The 18,769-nt window shown below is 35.7% G+C and overlaps 1 protein-coding gene across 1 annotated transcript; it reads right to left on the reverse strand.

The window, feature by feature from the left end:
• Positions 1 to 291: 291 nt before the first annotated feature.
• LOC145571019 (uncharacterized) lies at positions 292 to 3,471 on the reverse strand. The gene is made up of 7 exons (XM_081630122.1): positions 2,413 to 3,471; positions 1,755 to 2,190; positions 1,559 to 1,658; positions 1,108 to 1,449; positions 671 to 970; positions 484 to 595; positions 292 to 399 (listed from the first exon to the last, which is right to left on the reverse strand). The coding sequence occupies exons 1-7, from the start codon at positions 3,469 to 3,471 to the stop codon at positions 292 to 294; spliced, it is 2,457 nt and encodes an 818-aa protein (XP_081486248.1).
• Between the last annotated feature and the right edge of the window lie 15,298 nt (positions 3,472 to 18,769).

Consider the following 18,769-nt stretch of genomic DNA (forward strand, 5'->3'; position numbering starts at 1 on the left):
ATAAAAAAACTTGTTTTGCTTGAGATGAGAAAACAAATGGATCATCATGAAAAAATCGACCAATGTGCATCAATTTTGAGAAATTGACACGAACACCTCCATTCGAATTTGTTTTGACACCCTTACGAATATCGACCCATTCACAACGAAACAATACAACCTTAAAAGAACCATAATAATCTAATTTAAAATTTTCTTTGAGTTTCCATAGTATTCTTGACCCTTAGCTTCCACCATGACTCCTGAATTTTGAGTTGCTCGAAATCGCTCACGATCCGCAATATCAAATTTTTAACCATTGATAATAACACTTTTCATCTTTTTCCCGCGGTTACTCAAGCCACCAGCTAAGGCTTTTCTTAACTTTCCTTCTACTGTGCTATCATCTAAATTATGAACCTATAATTCGAGTAAAATAAAGTTAGACTAACATAGTTGTATAAAATGAAATTAAAATAAACCTTAAATCTAAAAGCATATAACCTGGCTTTGCAACCAATCTGCGAATTCATTAATTATCCACTGATTTTCAATAGAATCATTATCTTGAGATCCTCCAACATCCTTCTCTTGTCGTTTTTGTTTTATAAACTCACTATTGAGATTGAAAATGTTATGTTAATAACCAGTAAATATTCAACGCTTTAAAGAAACACATAATGCTACTTACTCAAGCAACGGTGTCAGTTCATCAGAATGAAGTAAAACATAGCGATGTGCTTGCTTTAAACTTCTATCATCTAAACGGACATTTTCTTTCTTTCCAACGACACGACCACCAGTATTATACAGATAGTTGTCAATGTTTGATACGCCATCTTCATTCCTTCTAGGTCTATTGAATATAGTCTCAACACTTTCTAAATATCTCAAACAAAATGCAATTGTCTCCCACAAAAGGTAACCTTCCGCTATAGATCCTTCCGGTTGCGCTTTATTGCTTACATGAGATTTTAAAAAGGCCAAGTACCTTGAATTATAATAACGATTATGTATGTGAATGTGAAAGACTAAAATAATAATAATAATAATAATAATAATAATAATAATAATAATAATAATAATAATAATAATAATAATAATAATAATAATAATATAAAAAATCACCTTTCAATAGGATACATCCATCTGTAATGAACCGGTCTGCCAAGTCTGACCTCATCCACTAAATGAATTAGTAGATGAACCATAATTGTAAAAAATGTTGGTAAAAATTCTTTTTCTAACTTGCAAAGAGTCAACACGAGCTTTGATTGAATGGTATCTAATTCTCCTGTATCTATAGCAGTTGAACATATCTTTTTAAAAAAGTCTGACAACTCCTCAAGCAAGTCAATAACTCTTATGGCATTCGACGCCCTTAAAGCAACCGGGAGGATATCTTGCATGAGAATATGATGGTCGTGACTTTTCATATTAATAATTTTCCGTTGCTTTAGATTCACACATCTTTGCAAATTAGATCCATATCCATCAGGAACTTTCAGATTTTTCAAGACTCTCAAAAATCGTTCTTTCTCCTCATTAGACATGGTGTATGCAGCCGGCGGGATGTAACCTTGAGGGTCGATCCATAGGTGGGGCTTTATATTCAACTTTCTTTAAGGCTTCTCTGCCACTCTCATCATCTTTACTATTATCCATATCTAAAAGAGTTCCTAATAAAATATCGGACACATTCTTTTCGATGTGCATAACATCTAAATTATGTCTAAGAGGATTATGCTCCCAATACTCTAATTCAAAAAATGTACTTTTCTTTTTCCACAGAACATCATCACCATCGGGATCGCAATCATCATCAAGTTCATTGGCAGCTTTTCTCCCTCTTTTTTTAGGAACTTTTTTTGACTTCCCATATACATACTTTACCCTTTCTTGTTGCTTCAAAACTTCGGCCCCACTGGTACGAATCGGAGCAATACCATATTCTTCTTTCCCATCAAACAAATTAGCTTGTGAACGATATGGGTGATCGATAGGAAACCATTTTCGATACCCAGGGTAGATAATTTTGCCACCAAATCTATCTGAATACGTAGAATGCGTACAAGAAGGACAAGCTTTGTAGCCTTTTGTACTCCAACCTGAGAGCATGGCATACGCCGGAAAGTCATTAATAGTAGAGTGTAGGGCTACTCGCATTTTGAAGTTGCTTCCACTATAAGAATCAAAAGCGTCAACACCTTCCTACAACAATTTCAATTCATGGATTAATGATTGCAAGTACACATCAATATCCATACTGGGACCAAATTTACCGGGAATAATTATAGAAAGAATAAAGGATGATGATTTCATGCAAAGCCATGGTGGTAAATTATAGGGAATAAGGACCACCGGCCATGTGCTATAATTTGTATTCATAAGACGATATGGATTAAAACCGTCACTCGCTAGGCCCAATCTAACACTGCGAGGATCAGCAACAAACTCTGTATATTTTTCATCAATTTTTTTCCAAGCCTCGCCATCAGAAGGGTGTCTTAGAATCTTATCATCCTTATGATTAAAGTGCCATCTCATGTCCTTTGCAGTTTTAGATGACATGTAAAGCCTCTTTAATCTAGGGATAAGGGGAAAGTACCGCATTACTTTAACTGCCTCGCCTTTCTTACATGCTTCTTTTCCTTTCTCATTTACATCACCCTCCTTTCCTTTCACACTTTTCCACCTTGATTTATGGCGTACATGACACTCACTTTTATCCGCGAATTCGCCCCAATATAACATGCAGTCATTTGGACATGCATGGATTTTCTCATATCCTAAACCCAAATCATTTATTATCTTCATACCTTCATAATAAGACGATGGAAAATCCTTAATAATAGGAAATGCGTCAATTAGAAATTCAAGCAATTTATTAAATGACTCAGCAGACCTATGGAACATACACTTTAGGTGAAACAAGTGCAATAAAAATGATAGTTTTGAAAAAGTAGTACACCCATCGTATAGGCCTTTTTCAGAAGCTTCCATGAGATGTTTATACTTTTCCTGTTCTTCATTTGAGAAAGTTGATTGATACTCATCATCTACCTCACGATTTATGGTAAACCCCTCATCCATGTCATATGAATTGTCATCTTCATTAATTGGTTCACTTAATGATGGATCTTGAGGTTTGTTGGTTGGTTGTGTATTAACTTTAAAAGCTGCTTTTAGTAACCCTTCCATATCATCTCTACCTACTTCCTTTGCTAGATCGTTACTTAGATAATGGGTCTTACTCCCTTCATCTTTAAAATGAAATATCCAATTTCTATAGTTTTTATAAAAACCATAAAATAAAATATGCCCTCCTACTTCTTCTACAGAATTCGCTTTATTTAACTTGCACTTATTACATGGGCATTTAGTTTCCCATGAATTTGGTAAAAGAGTCTCTTTAGCAAGTTTCAAGAATTTCATGCAACCTTTATAATAACCAGGATCACCTCTTGGTAAATCAATCCAGCTAGTATCCATGTCTACAAAGAAGTATATAGTTTATTATAAACAATGACATTATAAAAAATCATTTTACAAGCATCCATAAAAAAATAAAAATAAAAAAAAAAACTACAAAAATCAAATTAATGTATCTAGCTACTCTATATAACATTCCTTTTTATCATGGCATTTAATAAGGCCTTAAACGAAGAAAATAAATTTAGAAAACACATTGAGATCATCCATTATGCAAGTCATTTGCTTTGCTCAACAATTCATGAACATGATATCTAAGTATTGTAGTATGTCAAAAGGGATTTTTAAAGAGGATCTAAGATAAAGTACCTTCTTTTGCCGCAAAAATACACTAAGAGCAGACAACCCATGGGAATCAAGCTACTGAACAAGGGTGGAAAAACAGATAAGGTTGTGTTAGTAAACTTTAAAATTTTAAAGGATGCAAAGTCTTTAAGTATGAATGCACATACACATATGTATGTCATATGAAAAGCTTTTAAAAGTGCATTATACAATATTAGTGAGCTAATATCTAAGGTAGAGTGTACCTTCTTTTGCTGCAAAAGTACAGTATGAGCAGAAAATCGTGCAAATCGAGCTCCCGCTGGAAAAACAGAGAATGTAGTGTTAGTAAATATCAACGTTTCATTATATACTTTCATTCCGGGTTTATGTTTTGTGATTTGGATATCTTTCTATTACTCTGTTATCAGACTATATTTCTGCCACTGAAAGACTAATATCAATAATTAGAGCACTGCAATATACAAATGATTTTGGGGAAAAGGGACAAGTGAAAATGAGTAAAAGAAAACTTCCTCTATCAGATTAGAGAGACAAACGGGAAAAAAAGGCATACTGTCATGGACCCAGTTAGCAGCTCAGCCCAACCCATCAAGGTTTACACTAGAAGGTCCAAACGCAAACAAGCAGCCCATGGTCAACAGGAGAACAACGGTCAGGAAGGCAAGGGTCAACCAAAGGGTCCTTGAAAGGGAAGGTTAAGGGAAGTCAACACAACAAGAAAGAAGAGACAAATCTAATTAAATAAGAATTAGGGAAAGCACTCAGCCTAGTTTCAATTATGTCAAGTATGGTTTTGCTATTTTAGTGATTAGTAGTCACATGTAACTATTAAACCTCCTGGTGTCTTAGAAACTGATTATAAGTAGAAGAAGATAGTATGTGGAAGGTATTCAGATATTATTTGAGTTAAGCACTTGTGAGGTTGGTAACCTAAAGTTACTTTGAGAGTCATAACCTCAAGCTATTCCTATCCTTGTAATTCTCATTAAGTATTATTAATAAATCAAGCTTCCCCCTAAATTGTCTCTAATTACAGTCATAATACATTGCTTAATTCCGATCCTTGACACATACATACATGAAACATAAGCCATGAAGGTGATCAGTAACCTAGAAATAAGTGGTTCCTGATAGAGTAATCAAACTCAAGGATACCAAATTGGAATCGTGGTAGGTTAGGTGTAGACACCCAAATGTGTCTCCCCAAAACCAAACCCAGTGATGAATACCTTTCACGTCATTTGATTATCGAACGAAGTAATGAGGATGTTTTTATTAAAATATCTCTTCTTTCTGTTTTTGAAAATATTTCTTTTCTTACTCTATTTATGAAAACGTGCATTCCAGTTTAGCTTGGTCCATGATATGGGTCCAATAATGGTGTAGTTGAATGGGGCTCAAGAAGACCTTTCCAACGATATATTATAAGCCCAATTCCGATGAATAATGAGGAAGTTATGGCCAAAATACTAAACTGGGCTCAAGCCGGATTTTACCTACGACCCAATGATCATATGGAGGGTCCAAAGGTTTAATCCTATTCCTAAAATAATTAGGATTAATTAGGAGCTTTTATGAGTTTCTAAAATATCTTAATTATCCTTTTTGAAAAGATAAGATCATAGAGTTTGAAATTGAATAAAACTTTCCTTTTTTAAAAACTTTCCTTTTTTAAGTCCTAATTCTATTCGAATTTAAAGATGTTCAAAAACAGTCAGATATTATTTTCGTGCCTCATAATTTTTATCCAAATCTTATATGGTTGGGTAGATCTTGAAATTATCTTTCCAATGATATTTTATAATATTAATTCCGAGCTATAACGAAAAAGATATGAATGGAATACGAAACTCTATCCAAAACTGACACCGTCCCACTATTTCGGCCATATCGTTTTATCTACAAAAGATTTTAATCTGATTTTAATTGGGTTGAAAAGTAGACTTCAAGAGCTTTCCAACGACATATTATGTGACTTATTTGGACTTCTGGATCAAAAGATATAATAAAAACAAAATTCGCAAAAACTGCTGACCGACGAGTTTTATTTCGATTCGAATTCGAATTCTTTTCTTATTCTTCGACTCTCTTTTTTCCTATAAATAGAGGTCATATCCCCCTTTTTTCAATCTACAATCTACAATCAACAATCATCTCTTTCTTCTCTCTCTCTAAAAGCTAGAAGCTTTTTCTCTCTCTATTCTTTTTTCTAAACCTTCCCTCTTACAAAATTCCTCATACATTAGCACTAGACACACCTAGCCAAGTTCGAAGTTGCCTTCGCCCTAGACGTGAAAGGTTATAATTTCTGAGGGTTTGGTCCCAAATGTCTATTTCCATTATTTAATTTAATTGTTTGATTTTATATTTTCCTTGAAGTTACTAACGCGTGTATTTTGTTATTAGAAAGAGTACGAGGCATCAAAGTATGTAGTCTTATTGCTCTATTCTTGTAGAAAGCATGTTTGTTATTTATTAATTCCTAACATCATGTTAGGATGTTATTATTTCTTTCTAGTATCATATTTAGGGTGCTTCCTATGCTTTCTAATATCATATCAGTATCATGTTAGGGCTAAAGCTTTGATTTTTATTGCTTAGTGACATGCTAGGGTTTGTTATTAATCTTGTTAGTATCATGCCTAGGATCTTGCTAATAATATTATGCTTTAACATGATATTTTAATTATGATTGTTATAATGATTATGATTATGATGATTTTTATTATGTTGGTTGATATTGATTATTTGTTGTTATTGCTTGATCACGCCCTCTCTTGCATGTTTAAAGGGAATTTGTACTTGTAATCACGCTTAATAAGATAATTAATAATCTTGTTTAGGGTTAATATGATTATAATTCAAGTGATCACCAATAATAGTTTTGCTTGTGCATTAAATTCAACCAACATAGATAAACAGGTTTAGGGTTAACCTAATGATTGTATGTTAGTCAGAAAGCACACATGAATACGAGAAGAATAAAGTAGAGGCCTATTTTTAGGGCAGGTTCAATCTCTTTTAGGTTGGATTTGTACCTTCATCCCCGAACACCAGTCATGGTTCCAGACCTATTGGAGTTAACGATCTCCTGGATCGTTAAGGGGTGTAACCTTCACCCTGTGAACGGTTTACAAGTTCCTAAAACTTGTTGGCGACTCTTTTGCTCTAGCTTCCTCCCCTTTGGACGCCACCATGCTTAAGTGTATGATCATAGTGGGGTTCAAGTTTGGGGTATACTTGAAATATTCCCTACATTAGGAGTCACACAACACAGCATAAACTTTTGAAAAGTCAATTAGTATTGTAAGTTAAAATTTGCATTATATATAATCAAGCCTTTTGGGACACAATGATTTACAGCATAAAAACTGTCAATATAGTTGTTGTATAACGCCACATATATCACTATGCCAGCAGATGTAGATTTCTTCTTGGCAAGTTACGAATAATGGTGGGTCTGCAGAAAAAATGAGATAGAAGCACTAAGAAGGATAGAGGAAAAGGTCTTATTACCAAAAATTCTATGAGAAAGGCTGAACCAAAATTGAGCATTTTGTTACTTTATCACAAAGCAAAGTAGCAAATACTACTGGAAACTGCCTTTGATCACTGCAAAGGAATATCTTGGCATTATAAGGGGCCACAAATACATTATCTACATACTCTTATTATTTTTTTTCAAACAAAAGTGCTCTAGCAAATAATAAATCATGTTAACTACATAAATAAGTGTTAAAACTATAGTACTGTGTATATGATAATAATATGAATTACCAGTTAGCTACTTTAAGCTATCAAGGAAGATAACCAAGCAACAAGAACAAGCTAAATCGTCAAATGGCAATATCAATCACATTTTTTTTATAAGATTTTTCAAGTAGCATATGAAAGGATATTAATGATCAAAGCTTGACCACATTATTCAAATGTGACATATCAATACGAGAATGAGTAAGTAGCATAACTATCATAGACATAACCCTGACCAACGCATACAGACCTAACGCCTAACGGCTAATGGCTAATGATCAATTATCCTTTTCTCCCCTGCTGAAAACCAATAAGCAAGGCACATGGAAGCATTCCCTTCAATTGATCCACCAACCCCTCAATATCTCTAGCAGTATCAACGAATTTTAGGAATTGTGAGATGTTAGGGTAAGCCAAAAATGATCGATATATAAATATCAACAAAATTGTAAAGCAAATTGAAGATCAATTACCTGAAATTTATGAAAGTGACAAGCAAACCCCCCCCAAATTCGTTGAATTTGAGCGAGAAACACCCTGAAACGCTGATGATTAAGGGCAGTTGAGTGCGAGGAGCTAGAGCAGAGAATAGTTGCAATTGATGATTTGATGAATAGTGTATCACCGCATATCAGTAATTGGGGTTTTTTTTATGTTTTTTTTGAAATAATTGGGGGTATTATTTTAATACAACCCGCTATTTTTTTCCCCTAAATTTTAAAATTGCGGGCTCAGCTTAAATCACTTGTATGACATGTGATTTTCTCGACACTAAATGTGATTTTATCGACGCTTTTAAGTGTCAAGAAATTCTCCGACTTGGAAAAGCGTCGAGAAAATACGGAACCCAAAATCGTACACTGACGCCATAACCACGGCGTCCAGGCAAAAGCGTCCAAAATACACGGGTTTTGTAGTAGTGAAAGTAACAAAATTAGGTCAAACCCCCGCTATTTATAGGCAAAAATTTACAAGGGCAGGATGGTAAAATCACCTTTCCCGCCTAAAGAAGTCCAACAATTAAACTCTTTGAAAGTTTGACCTAGAAGTCAAACGGTTGAAAACCTTTCCGTCATTAAAGACGAGAATTCGCAAGGGAGTCATAAAGACCCGTTAAAGTTAACGTTCCTCTTGGAACTTGAACCATTTTTCCGGAAAATCCTGAAGGAAATTAATCGGTTCCCAAAGCCGTTCGGCCAAAATCGTCCGCTTGACTACATTGGGGAAATCAGGCGAACCGTACAAGGCTCTTAGCCCAAACGCTCCTAGATAAACTGACGAATCCGTCCAACTTTTGCTAGAATTCCGAGTTGCTCACAAAAGCCTAAGTCTTCAAGATAAGTGAGGTTCAGAGGAGGCGGCCCGTAGCGTACGAGTCACCCCCACTGAGGGGCAAAAGTTTAGGGTAAAAATACCCCAAATACGTGTTCTAATCCCATAGATACACATGGCTCAAATTTAAAAGCAACATGTGTCCCTATAGGAAGATGACACGTGTAGAACTACTACATGAGCACCTGAAAAAGAGAATAAAGGGCCTCCTTACATCAAGAGGCCCAAATCTCGAGAAAGCCGCAAAACGGCGCCCCCTAGGACACGTGTCCTCTTGCGATTGCGCCACCAATCAGAGTGAAGAATATTAGGGCAGCAACCCTAAGGGGCATAATCCCCCACCCCTATAAATACCCCAATCATTTATGATGGGAGGGGTGGATTGTGACATAACATTTAAAAGCACACTCAAGCTCCAAATTCTCTCTACTTTCTCTCTCTAGCTTTTCCGATTTTCGGTTACTAACTTGATCGTCGGAGGCGAATATTCCGGCAACGGGATATTCATTCTTTTGCAAGTGTCCGAGCCAATATGTCAGAAAAGCGTGACCAGTATCCTAAGGGAAATCCAAAAAATCCCTAAACAAATAATAATAAAAGAAAGTACAGCGTCCTGTACTCCCACAAAAGCTATGCTCAAATATAAAGTCACATAACTCCCCCCCATATGTTCATACTCAAGGTATATACGTTCTAAGAGTTTTGGTGCGTATCCTCTTACACTTTACGTGATTTATCAATTTAACATGTGATGACTCCAACCAATCAATCAAGAATAAACATAACAACATTCAGCACATACTTCCAATTCATTCTTGAATTAATTAGTGAGCACATACTATTTATTTTAATTAAGGTTCCTTGCCTAGTTTTGTGCACAAAATTGCACGATTACTACCTTGGTGCATATAATGCACTAGTAAACTTCCTTGACTCGATCTCAACTTACTTGAGTGAGTAAGTAAATAAACTAACTTCCTTGACTCAATACCAATAATATATGGGTGAGAATAAAATTCATAAATCATGTTCAATAATTCTTATTATAGCTATTTTAAACATACATAAGCCTTGCTTATTAATTTCATGCTTCCTTGGTACAAAATCATGAGTTAATCAATAACAACAACCTACCATCAATCCCTAACCAATTATACAAAATCCCCAATTTTTAGGGTTTATAATTTGGGGTTTTTTAATAAATAAAAATCTGAAATTTATATTAATAATTTGACAACATAAAAATTTCAAAACCAATACCAAAACATAATAAAAATCATGCCTTTAAAACAATAATTCAATATAATTAATTTTAGGAATAAACGAGTTTTTTTTTAATATTAACACAAACCGAAAAAGGAGGAGAGAGACGCGCGGACGCCGGCTGGGCTGCCGGCGCTGCTGCTGCCGCCGGTGGTGGTAGTGGCGCCGGTGGTGCTGGTCGACGTGAGGAAGGAAGAAGGAGAGAGAGGCGAGTGCGTGGGAAATTAGGTGAAAAGAAGAAGAAAAAAAAAAAGAAAAATAAGGAGAAAAAGGAGAGAGAAAATAAAGAGAAAACCTTTATTTTTTGTGAAATCTGACAATTATGAAATTTGTTTGGTAAAATCTTGAGGTTTTAAGGTATTTATACTCCCCTTTTAAAAACAAAACTCATATTTACAACTTTGTCATTACTAACTCCTACTCCCCCTCAAATATTCACTTGGGCCAACTTATTGGGCCCCTAAATTCCCAATAAGTTGGTCCACTCATTTAAATACGATTGACCCAATTGAAAATACTTTTATTGTCTCAATTCATGATTCATTTAATTCATATACACTTACAATTTATTCAAATAAATAATTTATTTAAAATGAAATAAATCATTTTAATAAATAAAATAATTAATTTATTTATATATATATAATAAAAATACGGAGTATTACACCAGCGAACCCATGTTCACGAACTCCCACCCACTCCCAACCCATGCCCCCGTTGGCGAAACCCCCACCCAGCCCCACCTTAGTTGATCGGACCCGTAAAACCTCCACCTTAGCTGGCGCCAACCACAAACCTAGAACCACCTGACCCGACACCTTTATTTCTGAAAAATTATTTATTAATTTTGGTATTTAAAGTTATCTTTTGATAATGTAACAAAATCAAGTCAAACCTTCTAATACTTACAAGAATGACGAGGTGTTTGGCTTCATCTTTATCATTTTTTTTATAAAGAGAGATGAAAGATAAGCTTTGAAACATTCAAGCTAACTCACGTACAACTAAACAACTTGATAAGTTTTATACTACCTCCATTTTTTATTGGTTGACACATTTTGACTTTAGCACTATTCACGCACTTCTCTTTGATTGTGTTTTGTGAATTATATGTAATGAAAAATATAGTGATGTGAGACCTTGATAGAATCGTTATGATATATATTTTCCAAATATTAACTTTTTATAATTTTCGCTTATCGGAAATTAAAGATATTACTGATTGAATTTGTGCATTGGCAAACGTGACTGAAGAAACGTGTCAACTAAAAAGAAACGGAGGAAGTATATGCCAAGTTTATTTTGTTGAGAGTTAGTTAACTCTATATCCTATAAATATAGGACCTTGGTGAAGATTGTTTTTGGCGTTGTGTATCCAACAGTGAGCCAGAGAAAGGAGAAGTTACCAATCTCAATCAATGACCCGGTGGAGCTGCTACTTCAGGGTATCAACCAACACCTGCCATGGAGCCACGGAAGATCACCACTTACTTGACATCAATAGCATGGGGAAGACGTCACGCCACAAGACTCAAACGATGCCACACTAGAGGGAGTTGCCAGGCCACGCCACAACAACTGATTTGATGTCACACCACAATACCTACTTTGATGCAACACTAGAGGGAGCTACCAAGCCATGCCACGCCACAACAACTTATTTAATGCCACGCCGCAACGCCATGCCAAGAAGATGAGGAGTCAACATCAAAAGTCACTGTCTTTGTCGATGCCTTGGCGATGACCTTTTTTTTTTTTTTTTTTTTTTTTTTTTTGCAGGCTTGTGATCTTCCTTGGATGCATTGGACCTATCATCACATCACATACAGAGTCCTGTATCGAGTCTCGCAACTCTAACCTCAGCACCTTGAAGTTGGCATCACATTACGAGCTTTGACATCGCAGAGTTATATTCTCGAGCCTCATAGCCGAACCTTGTCTTAAAGTCTTGGAGGTGGATACTTGAGTGTCGCAACACAACCTAGACATATTGAAGTTGTGCCGAGCCTCACATCAACACTCACACTTATGCCTTGATGAAGTTGTTTACTCAAGCTTTGCCACCCACGACGTACTAGAGACTCACGTTGACGAACTTGGAGGAGAAGCATAGTGAAAGCTACCCACACTTTGGAACCATGGAGTGCAACTCGAACCTTAACTTCCGGAGTTACTTGGAGTTACATGTTCAAGCCTTGCAATCTGACCTCGACATATTGGAGTGACATTCTCGAGTCTCGCAAAGCCGTGCACACGCATAACGACTCCAAGTTGAAGCTTCTGTCCAGCCTTTTTTCTCAACGAACTAGGGATCATTTTCACAATTACATCGTACAGATTGCAGCTATTTGTTTGTCGACCATATGTCCAAATTTCAAGCGAATCGGACCACATTTGCCCATCCGATCGAGTGATTGATCATAGCTGCACCAAGAACTTCGTGGCTGCACTATCTTCTGTCATTTCTTCGTTTTTTTCCTTTAATTTTTTTTTGTTTTTTTTTTCTTGAAAATGATTATCATGATTAGATCATGATATCAACGTGACCTTTGTTTCTTTTTTTTTTTTATCTTTTATCTTTTTTTGTTTTTTTTTTCTTGAATACATAAAATAAAACCATATATAAATTATAAACTAGGCGGAACAATCATGTTCTTGGACGACTTGATCGTCTTTTGACTCGGAGGGAACCATGTCAATCACAATGCAATAAATGTGTTTGTCTCCTGGCTAGGCATTGTGTTGTTGATGCCGACCGAGAAGTGCTTTGACTACATGGATGGGAGGCAATATCGCTAAGAATCAGAGTAGACAATTAGAACCTCTTGTGGTTCATGAGTGCCCTTATTGACAACGGTGACAATAACCTTGCTAGAAATCTTCTTCATGACCCATGTCAAATTGAGTTTGTTTATTTGACTCAGTGGTGCAGTGCTTTTCTTTTCAAGAATGGTGGATCATTGGTACTTAACTTGGAGGCTACCTCAAGGTTCCTTTTTTTTTTTTTTTTTTTTTTTTTTGCAGATCTTTGGCGCTTTGGCAGCCTTCTCATGATCTTCAAGATTTGTCGATGAAGTATTGGTGCTTAGTAGCTTTCTCCAATCTTAGTGTTTAATGTTTTGAGTTGATCTCCGGTGCTTGGAAGCTTTCTCCAGATTTAAAGAACTTTGGTGGACCGGTGCTTGGTAACTTTCTCCAATCTTCATGTTCAACACTTTGAGTTGATGATCTCTGGTGCTTGAAGCTTTCTCTAGATCTCAAAAATTTTGGTGGACCGCTGGTGCTTGGAAGCTTTCTCCAAATGTCCATGTTTGATCAATTTATGGACCACCGGTGCTTGTAGCTTCTCCTGATCTTCGAGTAAACTTGGTGAAGTATTGGTGCTTGAAAGCTTTCTCCAATCTTCAAATAGATGACATCATACAATTTGGTGGAAGCAACTAATTGAAACTTGCCCTAACCTTGCAATTTATAACTCATTTTTTTTCATGGCTGCCCTTGAATAAATTTTTATATATCTAAGATGCCTACGTACCAATAAGTAATAGAAATTTACTTTTTGGATCAAGCCAGACGTAGTTCAATTTGTGTGATTTTTTTGTTATGCAGTTTAGGCTCTTACTTAGGAGCTTTGAGGACCGCTTTTTCATCTTTGCCCCCTTTGGATGCCGATGATCGTCTAATTAGATCTGTCTTCACGATTGGGTATCGTAAACTCCATCTCATGAGATCTAGTTGCCAAGTCTTGGAATGTTTTGGGCTTGATTCCCTGCAAGATGTAATCAAGATCCCAATGCATGCCTTGGATGCACATCTCGACTGCAGAAGTTTCAGACAAGTGATCCTTGCATTGAAGACTTAATCCTCACCATCGATTGATGTAGTCCAGAACTGGCTCATCCTCCAACTGGTATTAGTTTTTGTCAACTCAGTCATGCTAACAATGCAACAAGTGCTGAAGAAGCGATCGAGGAACATTTTGGAGGTCTCTATGAAGTGGGCAATATGTTGCTTGGGGTTGCCCATCCCATCAAATTGCTGGAATTTTAGAGGTTAATAACTGTTTGGCATTCTCATCTTGTCAATCCTCTTGATGTAAGGTTTGATGTAACGACCATCTTTGTTGACGACGTCTCTGCCGAGCTGTTATTTAATAGCATTAGCTATCATCTCTTGGATTGCTTCGAAGCTGAATGAATCACCATGGGGCTTTTCATTTTTTGAACTTAGCTTTGACTTTGGCTAAGTTCTGACCCGCTGCTTTCACCTTCACTTTCTTCAATTGGGCGTTTCTCGAGTCTTCTTTCGAGTGCAGCAATTTGTTCGCTTTGAAGCTTCATTTGTGCTTCCTTTTTCCTCGTTGTCTTTGATGAGTTTCTCAAGAAGTAGCTTCATATTTGCTATCTCCTCCTTAATGGTGTTTGCTTCGATTGCCATGACATTTACAACGATGTCATCTTGTGCATCGCCCTTTGTCATCATTTCTTCTATGTGCTAAAGGTGCTTCGTCAATTCGATTTGTGGAGAAAGAGATGAGAGGTAGAAATTGTCCTAGTGATTGTGCCAAATTTGTAAACACAAATTTTGAATCTGCAAAATATAGATTCAAAACAAATGCAACAAAATGTTACTTTTGTTAACTTGATAATTTATGGGTACAATCTCTAATCGCTCCTCTGATTCGATCTCCACTTTATCTTTGACTTGTTTCACGGTCTGAGTTGACTCTTGATCAAGGGCCGTCGAGGCTTGATCACGATCGAAGAGAGTTGATGTAGAACTTTGATTTATTGTTGATGTAGACCTTTGACTTGTTGTTGATGTAGACCTTTGATTTAAATTCTTGATCGAGGGCCGACGAAACTTGATCTCGGTCAATGACTATTTGATGTAAAGGTTGAATTGGTAATGTTCTTGATGTTTTGAAGTTATTCTTTTCCCGTGTTTAGGGCCGTCGAGGCTTGGTCTCCTCCACGGATGATCTTCTAGTGTAGAACGGCACATCGAATGCTTGATGTTCTTCTTATAAGTTTTGAGAGGAGTTTTTTGGAAAAGTTTAGAGTATTTGATGAGAGGTTTTCTCAGAGGCTTTCTTTGTATTTTGATTCTCTTGATTTCCTCCTCTCCTTCAAATGAATTAGAGAGCCTCAATTTATAGAGTGAGACACCCTAGGTTAGGGTTTGATGTACATTGGAGTTGGGCTTTTGACTTAGTAATCATGACTCGTTTATAAAAGCTTAACCCATTTAGGTCTTGTTCTTTTGAGCTTCTGGGTAGAGTAGAGCATGAGTCAGCAGAGCATAGCAGATTTCAACAGAACAAAGCAGAGTCGAGTTGAGCCGAGCAGAGCAGAGCATATTTCATTATTATTAATTATTTGTTGTAAAATAGTGTCTGTTCATTATCACTTGGTAGTTATTTTTGTATATATATACTACTTCATTGGATGATTAATGTGAGATACAGTTTTATGATATTCTAAATTCTCTCTATATTCTTTCCCTTTCCTCTATTCCTTCATCCCCTTCTCTTTACTTTTACAATACGTTATCAGCACCATTGTCTATAATTATCATTGAATATCAAAGACACATCACAAAGGGAAACGCATCAACAAGAAAAAGTACAAAGAAAATTAAATCATTGCAATCATCTATCATGTAAGTTTACTTTGTATTATAATTGTTTTTGTGAATGATTAATTTGTTGATCGCTTATCCGAAGATGTGTTTTTTTAGCATTACTCATACTCTCATACAATAATATTTCTTCATTAACTTAGTGATAGTGGTTATATATGCTTTATTCCATTGTCAATTTCTATGCTTATAATCCTACTATGTTCGTCCATATCATTATTTTTGTTCTAGATTATGTGTATCTTGTTTTTAATTAATTTCGTTTGTTTCCTACTTAAATTATTTAATAATATTAGATTTTGTTACTTTTTATTATATTAATTACTGCTTTGTGATTTGGTTCAAATGTATATACAATTGTACTGATGTTAGATCTGGACTTTGGCCTAGATTTGAGCAATTGTGTTCTATTTCTTTAATTAAAAAGGTCTCTACTATCCTGTAGGCAACGATAATTTTTTGAGTCCAACTTCATTTTTTGATGGTTTCTATACTTTTATTTTTGCAATTGATTACTTAATCATTATATTGTGTTAGTACTGTAAGGAGGGTGTGCCCATCGTAGGGGATCCTTCTCCTTATATGCCCATGACCCTTTAAAAGCCTAGGACTTTACACTTGTTAGGATGTATTAGGATTTGAATTCCTGACTGTTTGGGGGACCTTGAATTAGAGTTGATCCTATCATTACGCTTTTTTGTAAGATACAAGTAAGGAGTCGCCATTGAGTTTTAAGAAAACTCATAAACCTCGTTCATGCTTTTCTCCCAAGTAGAGTTCAAGGGATATTTAGCATGAATCGTAAGTTCACCCATGCCCAAATTGGTCTACGTGTACCAAAGATGAGTTCGGGAGCGAGGTACTAAAATAACATTCCCTTTAGGGGGGAATCGCTATTCTAGCCCTAGTGCGGCCTCTACTAGTTCTTCCTTATTCATAATTTTATCACCAAACAATATATGCAACCTGATACCTAAAAACTAAGTTAGTTGATTTTATTTACACGCGTCAATCACGTAGGAATTACATTGCAAAAGTCGTTATTCTTATTTAATCAATATTCGTGAAAAGAACAAAAATAAACAAGATTCGCCTTGGCTTAGGTGATCAATCAACAATTAATTATTCAATTCTATTCTTTATTTAACACAAGATATTATGTGGAATTAATTAATTAAAAGCTCATTTAAAGTGATCAAAAAACACTATTTATTCAATTAAAGTTATTTAAACAATAAAAGAAAAGTGATTTATCTAATTGCTCAGGAAACCTACCGTTCTTCTTTTATGTTAAATCTCCGTTTAATGCATTTATGGACTTTCTTTCTTTTTTGTACCTCCAAGGACTTCAATGGATTCAATTAGGGTTGGAAAGTATTTGGGAAGAAAGGGAAAAAGTAATATGATAGCAAGAGAAGTTGAGAGACTAGGGATTTAGAATGCTATGGTTTAGAATTCTGATTTTTCGGTCCTCTTTCGGGTTGAACGAAGACCCCTATTTATAGGCATAGGAATCTAGGTTTTGGGTTTTAGAGCCACAGCATCAAGTGGCGTGCGCAACTCTAGAGTCACGCTGGTAAGCCCAGCGCAACTCTTTGACTTGCACTCGGCAAGCGCACGCAACTCTGACAGTTGCACGCGGTGCGGTTTGCCTTATATGAAAACGCATTTTTAAAACTTCCATAACTTTTTATTGCGAAGTCGGATTAAGGAGTGTGAGATATCATTGGAAATTTCTGAATGTCTACTTTCCAATGCCATTTGAATTAGGTTAAAATATGTTTTGGATCAAAAGATATGGCCGTTGGAGTGCGAGGGTGTCGGTTTTAGGGCCCGGTTTAGTGTTTTGATCATAATTTCTTCGTTTTATCTCGGAATTGGGCTTATAATATATCGTTGGAAAGCTCTTTGAAAGGGCTATCCATCTGTATTGGCCTTTCATAGAAATATGATGGTTGGTATATCTAATTGTCTCGGTTTTTAACAATGTAAGATCCATTGGATCCAATCATTGCATTTGATGCATTTGGGTCCGTTATTAATCATGTTTAAACATGTATGAGCACGTTTTAGGACTAATTAATAATCGGACAAGGCTCTAAGATAACTTGGTCTCAAATATGGGTTTTAATTTACTTCATAATGCATTTCGTAGTCCATAAACACTTCAACTTTGATCTAGCATGAAGAACGGATTTTTGTAACATCATCGCACTTCCTGTCGGGACAAGAGGCCAAAAGTAGGTGTCTACAAGTACCTCCATGCTTTGTCATTAGTACGACATAATTTTTCTTGTATATGAAATGTCTCAAGTGAATATCTATACTAATGCGTAATAATTTCTTTAGTATATTACTCGCACCCTATATGAAATATCTGATGGTCAATTTGAAAATTCATCCCTCTCATTCATATATATCCCGTAGGAATTTCTTGATGATAGACTTTATTAGTTTTAGACATTATCTTTATTGTTATGCATATGACGAATTTTCAGTGGTTATGGTTATTTTATTTGATGATTGTGAGAATTGAAGTATAATTGTAGTATTATAAATTCTGATTTGAATATTATCTTGTATAGTGAATAATGTCGAACCTTGCCAAACTTGAATTTGTGGCCCTTGATATTACCGGAAAGAATTATTTATCATGGGTGTTAGATGCCGAAATACACCTAGATGCTAAAGGGCTTGGTGAAATAATCAAAGAGGGTAATAAAGCTACATTGCAAGACAAAGCTAAAGCCATGATATTTCTTCGCCACCACCTCCACGAAAGGCTTAAAAATGAATACCTCACTGTAAAAGACCCAGAAATCCTTTGGAATAGTCTAAAGGAAAGGTATGACCACCAAAAAACTGTTATACTTCCTAAAGCTCGTTATGATTGGTTAAATTTGAGATTACAGGATTTTAAATCTGTTAGTGAATATGACTCAGCCACGTTCAGAATAACTTCTCAATTGAAATTATGTGGGGAGAAAATTACTAATGCGGAGATGCTAGAAAAAACATACTC

Source organism: Chenopodium album, chromosome 12 (assembly GCF_948465745.1).
Source record: "Chenopodium album chromosome 12, dcCheAlbu1.1, whole genome shotgun sequence".
Lineage (NCBI taxonomy): Eukaryota > Viridiplantae > Streptophyta > Magnoliopsida > Caryophyllales > Amaranthaceae > Chenopodium > Chenopodium album.

Bases quoted from the DNA above. Each gene is read 5' to 3' on its own strand.
- LOC145571019 (XM_081630122.1), bottom strand. From the start codon at position 3,471: ATGGATACTAGCTGGATTGATTTACCAAGAGGTGATCCTGGTTATTAT. The intron at 1,659-1,754 runs GTACATTTTTTG...ATATTTTATTAG, and splicing joins TGTTCTGTGGAAAAAGAAAA to GAACTCTTTTAGATATGGAT. The intron at 400-483 runs GTTATATGCTTT...CTCGAATTATAG, and splicing joins CAGATTGGTTGCAAAGCCAG to GTTCATAATTTAGATGATAG.